A 7,582-nucleotide genomic window follows, 5' to 3' on the forward strand; every position below is an offset into this window, starting at 1 on the left:
TATGTTTGTTACTTTTTCATCTTTAAAATGGCTAAATACAGTGTACTTGTAAATCAAATATATTATATGCTAGTCAAAAACGGGACGTATTATGGTATATTGTCTGTCCAGACCTTGTAGGCAGTCATTGGCTCTCGCATACTCACCCTCTCTCACACACTAGATCTCATTCTCTTGCAATTTTTACACACTTGCTCTTACTTGCTCACTTTCATTCTCACTCTCTAACACTCACTCTTTCACTTTCATTCTCACTCTCTAACACTCGCTCTTTCTTTCACTTTCACACACACTTACATTCTCACTTTAACACTCATTCTTTCTCTCACTTTCATTCTCACTCTCTAACACTCATTCTTTCTTTCACTTTCGCTCACACTCTCTAACACTCACTCTTTCTCTCATTTTCACACACACACACTCACTGCATTCTCACTTTCTAACACCCACTCTCTCTCATAGTTTGTCACACACTCTTTCTTACTCACACACTCTCTCACTCACATTCTCTCCGACTCCTGTCTCTATCTCTAACTCGCACTCTATTTTTCTCGTCCCTTGTAATAATGAAATAGATATAGCACCTTATATAAGGCCTTTACAACAGCATCTCGATTTAATGCACTAAGCTGTGTAAGAGAGGAATCAATATGCACTTGTTTTCCAATATCAACATGTATACAATCGTGTTCTTCTTTAGAGAAAAATACAGTTTACACTAATGTGTTAACCTCTAATTTGACTATGTATTGTTTTGTTCCTTGTTCAAATGAATTCCACCTCTACAAATACTGTAGTTGAATAAAATATCTGAACCATAAGGACGTTATCAGTGGCGGATTTAGAACCCTCCCTTCCCCCTTTTTGTGAATAAAACTTTGTAGAACAACCAAAACAGTACAAAATTTGAAAATTCTTCCAAAGATTATCGGATATATATCAAGATTTATACATATAAACATCAAGATTATCGGATATTCATTCAGACTTACGAATATAAACATCAACATTATGGAATATAAATAAAGATTTAAGCATATAAACATCAAAATTATCGAATATACATCAAGATTTACGCATATAAACATCAAGATTATCGAATAACACATAAACACCATTATCGAATATACATCAAGATTTACTATCATAAACAAGATTATCGAATATTCATCAAGATTTACGTATACAAACATCGAGATTTACTATTATACATGTAAACATCAAGAAATTGCATGCATATAAACATCAAGATTATGGAATTATAAATCAAAATTTACGCATATTTAATATCAACATTATGGAATTATAAATCAAGATTTACGCATTTAAACATCAAGATTATTGAATATACATCAAGATTTACGCATATAACATCAAGATTATCGAACAGTCATCAATATTTACGCATATAACTAGATCAAAACATCAAGATTATCTGAATTTAATATACATCAAAATTTACCGATATAAACATCAAGATTTGTATTATATTTAAACGTTTTACGTTATAGGGATCACGATCGACAGAGGCACCTTATTCCATCTCTGGTATGCCCAGGGTTACCTGCCAGCCGTTTTAACTCACCTAAGCCAAAGGCTCAAGTGAGCTTTTCTAATCGAAATTTGTTCATTGTTTGTCGTCCGTATAAACTTTTCATGTTTATATCTTCTTCTCCAGACTTGAACCACTAGGCCGATCTCAACCAAACTTGGTACAGAGCATCCTTGAGTGAAGGGGATTCAAGTTTGCACAAATGAAGGGTCAGCCAGGCAACCTTCAAATGGGAGATAATTACAAAAATATGGTGGAGGTCATTTAAAAATCTTCTCAAGAATCATTGGGCCAGGAGAGCTGAAAGTTTGTTAAAATCACAATAAAAAACCGGTGGCATGCCAGGGCCACAATAGGGGATCAAAGTTATACATGCAAATATATAAAGAAGTAAGAAGACCTTCATTTAAAAAAAAATATTTTACCTATTTAATATCTCCTGAACTATCTAAGGTAGCGCCTTCATGTTTTGTACATAGGTTGTTTATGGCAAGACCTTTTTATTTCTTAAAGCTTGACCTTGTGACCTTGACCTTAGAGTTAGGCCCACTTTTTGAATATCTGACCTAGTCAATATCTCCTGAACTATTTAAGGTAAAGCTTTTATATTTTGTATATAGATTCTTATGGCAAGGCCTTGATATACCTCGGTGTTCGATTTTGTGACCTTGACCATGAAATTTGACCTTATCTTAATAAAAATCTTGCCTATCTAATATCTCTTGAACTATTTAAGATAGAATTTTCATATTCTGTATGTAGCTTTATGGCAAGGTCTTCCTGCCATACCATGATCTGTGACGTTGGTCTTATCCAGAACTGCATGCAAGATCATGTTCGTCATGTTGGTGATGAGGCATCTCTGTGTAATGTGGATTTATTTTCAATTATTTTGTGATCCTTTGTGGCTATAGGTTGGGAACACAATATGGGGTCAAAATTTTTCAAAGAAATAAAGATTGATAAAAAATCTTTTAAAAATCACAACAGCTGAACAATGACATGAACAAGGGGACTCGGGTGAAATATGTGGCCCATGGACCTCTTGTATTCTTTATAGTATGTGCGAAGTGTCTCATGATCATCATATCATTTCATATTCTATCCATGCATCTATTAAGAAATTTTATGCGCCAATGATATTTATCATATCCAAATTAATATGGCTAATATTTCTTTCATAGATTTGATGTGGACTTAATCCGAGATTCCTCTGACTCTTAACCCCGCTTTTATTTTGTGACTTCTGCGGGGGAGAGTCAGAGCGGACTCCATATTGAAAAGTGGGAATTCAGCGACACCAGCTGGTGTCGCTGCTTTACCTACCTCTTACAACTTTATTTCGCGGATCTATCCTCCAAGATGAGAGGATTTGGTTATCGGAAGATAAATCTATAAATAGATCGTGATTAATACGATGCTATCGCCGTTTAAACGGCCCTAACACCGACAAATGGAGCATCACTTGAATTAGGTCGCCGCCTCGCCATTTGATTTCTTTGCGCATAACGTCAGCACATATAAACACAAAATTCCATCGTTTAAACGGCGATAGCATCGTATTAATCATGATGTATTTGTAGAATAATCTTCCGATAACTGAATCCTCGCGTCTTGGAAGATGGGTCCGCGAAATAAAGTTGTAAGAGGTAGGTAAAGCAGCGACACCAGCTAGTGTCGCTGAATTCCCACTTTTCAATATGGAGTCCGCTCTGACTCTCCCCCGCACACGTCAAATATAAAAGCGGGGGTAAGAGTCAGAGGAATCTCGGATTAATGTGGACTAAAATGATTTCATTGTACTCATTATACAATATTAAAAGAAGGAATTTTTATTTTGGTGTGTTATTACTTCAAACATTCTCGCTTCGATTGGTAGCAATATCCGGTGTCGGTGATTTTGTATTTCTAGGGTTCTGAGATTGATCACTTTTCGTTATCTTCAACATTTCATCAATAATAATCCGACTAGAATTGTGTTCGATCTATCTAATTTAGTTAGATAAGTCGTACTAAAAGTAGTTTACTGAAAGTGCAGGTCAGGTGGACGTGGGCGTAGCGTAGGTAAGAATATTTTTGGTGATTTATATACGATTTCTAGTTTTTCTTCGATTGACCGTTATTAATCATAGCTAACTACAGTTACATGTAAGTATGAGTCTCCTAACCGCTGCAAGGTGTACAGTTTGCACATATTTAACCTTTTTACTTATTCTACAATGTGGTTCCAAGACCTGTAATTATTTTCATCTGTGACAGTTTGCACTAGCCCTAATCGGTTATTAAATTTCTTTGGATACAGAAAGTCAATACTGTAGGCAAGAAGTAACGATCTTTTTCTTTTTTTTTAAAGAGCATTTATTAACCCGCCAACCCCTGTTGATTTTACTAGGGCTATACACTGTACATATGTCATGATATGACTGTATTAACTCAATCCGCTGTACGAGAACTTCAGTACAAACACGATCAGGTTTCAGTATACTCAAAATGTATAATTTTAAAAGCTTAAATGTTTTATTTTATCCTGATTTATGTGCACTGCATGCACAAAGGAAGGAGACTTATGCTTTGTACTCGTCCCTGTCCTTTATCCAAATTAATCAAGATACTCCAAAATAAATAACTATTACATAGATTAAATATTTGTTTTGTGTTTACTTTACTATAGACAGGGATGCTAAGTTGTTATTATGCCCTTCTTGCTGTTTGTATAGGGTGTTTTCTTGTTTGTTTCAGATGTTGTTTTGTTTCTATGTATCACAAATGTTTACAAGTGTAAGCTGTCACCAACACTGACAGATCATACATTATATCTGTATGCACATTGTACACTTTACAGAAGTTAGTACATGTAGTAAACTGACAGAGTAAACTGTACAAGGCTTTGTCACTCTACACCTGAATGAATGAACTGTAGGCTGTCATGGCTGATATCGCCCAGTGTAAATTTCATGTTATTTAAAGTTCACCTTTACTTGATATATATATAAAACTATGATAACATGAAGTCTATAAATTAATCCATTTATGTTGACAGAATAAAAAACAGAAATTCGTATTTCATTTGTACAGCAACACTAACAAGCACATGTCTGCATTCAGCAAAATTTCTTAACACCAGATGGTGCATTGATCAATATACAAGGGGACCAGTAACTGTGTGTGTGTGTACACTGGATTTATTGATTTAGTGTAGTAATTCTCGCATAACTTTAAGGTACACTAAAAATGAATTAATAATATGTACAAATCTTGTCGTACATATTAAATTAAATACAATTATTCGTATTTTAGTTACCAATATGGAAAGTAGAAGCAAATGATATACATCCTTCAAAATGGCTACACTTGGAGTTGCCCACAAAAACAATGGCAGCCATTGTGAAGATGCCCAAGAAAATCAAGCTGATCCCAGCAACATTGAAGGAAGCGAAAGGGAAGAACCTGCAATAATTCAAACAAATGATAAAGACACTAGAAACAGTGAAACTTGTAAAGAGCAAACTGGAAACATTCGGAATGTCCAGACCAAACCGGATCTCAGTCTTGGGAAATCTGTAAAGGATGAGCTGTCAGGTGTTTTTGTCTGTGGGGTGTGTTCTACATCTTTTTCCAACAAACGCAAATTGACTTTCCATTTGAAAAAGAAACATAATCAGCCCAATCAAATTCCAGAATCTGATTTGATTTGTTATGTATGTTACAAAAAATTCTCCCAGCCATATAATCTGCAGCGCCACATCAGCCGGGTCCACAAAAGAGACAAACCTTTCTTTTGTGATCGTTGTGGGAAAACTTTCTCTGAAAAACGAGCCATGGTACATCACAGGCAGTATCAGCATTCTGATTATCGGTGTAAGCTTTGTGGCATTTCATTTGATGAAGAGGAGGGATTTCAGAGCCACCAATGCTGTGCAATTTTCATTGAAGGTTCAGAAAAACCGTATGGATGCAAGATGTGTAAGAGGTGGTTTGGAAATGGAAGCAAACTACATCTGCATGTCAAAACACATTCTTTTATAGAGGAGGATTTAAAATTGCAGAAACATTACACTTGTGGCGTTTGTACCGAGGTATTCAACAATAGGAAAAGTTTTAACGATCACACGAAAGTCCACAAGAAAGAGCATCCCCATGAAAGTAAGATGCATCCTGATGCTCTCTATTACCTACCTCAAAAGATAGAAATTAAAAAGATTGACTCAGAAAATGGCATGATAATGGTGGAATGTGATGTTTGTGGGAAGAACTTAAGTATTAACTCCATTCAGAAACATAAAAAAATTCACAATGGTGAACTCAATATGTCAAATTGCTCCATTTGTGGAAAGGTATTTTCTACTTCACATAATCGGAAAAGACACATGAAGACTGTGCATATGAATGAGAGGTCTTTCTGTTGTGAATATTGTGGAAAACTCTTTTCAGAAAAGCGTACTATGACTTTTCATGTGTATTCACGACATGCCAGAAATGCTTGTGCAAGTTGTGGGCTTTCATTCGAAAATGAATCAAGACTTCAGAAACACGACTGTCTGGCTTTATGCCATGACCGCGGTGCTAAGAAAACTGGTTATGGATGCAAGAAGTGCGAGAAATACTTTGTTCACAGATTTCAGCTCCGTCGTCATATGGAGAAACACCTAAACATGGACAATAGCAGCAAAGTCATCTCTGCCAAAAGTAAGCGTTTGATAGAAAAATTAACGGCTGAACAGACAGTTATGAAAGATGACATCATTGAAAGGAATACAGAGAAGGATGGCTTTCAAAAAATTGACACGGAGGACTTGAGAGGAAGAGATGGCATCCTTTATTGTGAGATATGCAAAGCAATGTTTGCATCTGAGGAAGATTTTCAACATCATCAGCTATGGCATGAAGACGTTAGCCTTGATACAGACTGAGGTTGACTATTATCATTGATTCAGATTGAACTGTATATAAAGATAAGAACACCATATGTAAATACACAGTGTGCCCTTTACAAAACTGGCTTATTGAAGGGGCGAGGCTCTCCAAAGAATTAAAAGCTTTAAGATACTATAAACCAACTTTTATTTGCATGTGAGAAAATTTCGTAAGTTTCGCAAGAACCTCATCATGGCAAATATTTCTTGTCACAAACCAGTCCTTGAATGTCTGTCATAGGCTCGATCACGAAAATTACTCTCCACGAACCAGTTTAAAACAGGTGAATCGCAAAAGAAAGTAGCCACAAATAAGAGTTGGTTTACAGCACTCGCTGAAAGTTTGAAACTCATTCTGAACAATATGTAGTAAGATATGCTTGCTTTTACATACATGTAAAATTATTGTAAGTTACCAGAACACATTCCATTTTTTATCTGTCAGAACATATACATATATGTATTTGATTTTACAATTATGTACTTAAAAACTTTTCTTTAGGAATTTAAAAAGACTAGTTATATTAGAGATTCCTGTGGTCAGTGGTGGTAAAGATTTAAATGGATTCCAAGTTTTCAGGATAAAAATTGCAACAGTACAGGATACTGCTAAATTGCAGTCTTTGTTTTCAAACATATATTGTTTATGTTTGCCAGAAGACCTATACAAAATGTAATACATTTGTTGAGTCAAATATTTTTTGTGTGAAATGGCAAACAAGTTTTATTTGGCTTGTTACACAGAAAATTTTATAATGTTTGTGTTTGAAATAACAAAACTTTAGGACTGTATCTTGGTTTAGTGTCTTATGCGATTAATGATTTTTGTGAGAAAGTATACTCTTGTGATTAACAGAAATTTATCCAGTGTACATTTATTGCATTGTAGCACATTATAAATTTTGGATACAAAATATATCCATGTTTTTTTTGGCCAATGATCTCATCTTCTTTTAAACCATTCCATGAAAATTATAATTGTTTGTTTATTCTATTTGTGTTATTGTTTTATTCTGATTTGTTATTATATCATTTTATAATGTTTATATGTGAAAATTTTTAGTCACAATGTTTATAATTCCATGTTATGTTTTCAGTATAAAACAATTTAACCATA

At 34.7% G+C, this 7,582-nt stretch overlaps 1 protein-coding gene across 1 annotated transcript; it reads left to right on the top strand.

The window, feature by feature from the left end:
* Positions 1-3,544: 3,544 nt before the first annotated feature.
* LOC125652032 (zinc finger protein OZF-like) lies at positions 3,545-7,582 on the top strand. Its single transcript, XM_048880919.2, has 2 exons — positions 3,545-3,616; positions 4,850-7,582. Exon 2 carries the CDS (start codon positions 4,894-4,896, stop codon positions 6,460-6,462), a length of 1,569 nt encoding a protein of 522 aa, XP_048736876.2. The 5' UTR covers positions 3,545-3,616; positions 4,850-4,893; the 3' UTR covers positions 6,463-7,582.

Source organism: Ostrea edulis, chromosome 5 (assembly GCF_947568905.1).
Source record: "Ostrea edulis chromosome 5, xbOstEdul1.1, whole genome shotgun sequence".
In the NCBI taxonomy this organism is placed as follows: Eukaryota; Metazoa; Mollusca; class Bivalvia; order Ostreida; family Ostreidae; genus Ostrea; species Ostrea edulis.

Coding starts and splice junctions, on each gene's coding strand:
- LOC125652032 (XM_048880919.2), top strand. CDS start 4,894: ATGGCTACACTTGGAGTTGCCCACAAAAACAATGGCAGCCATTGTGAA.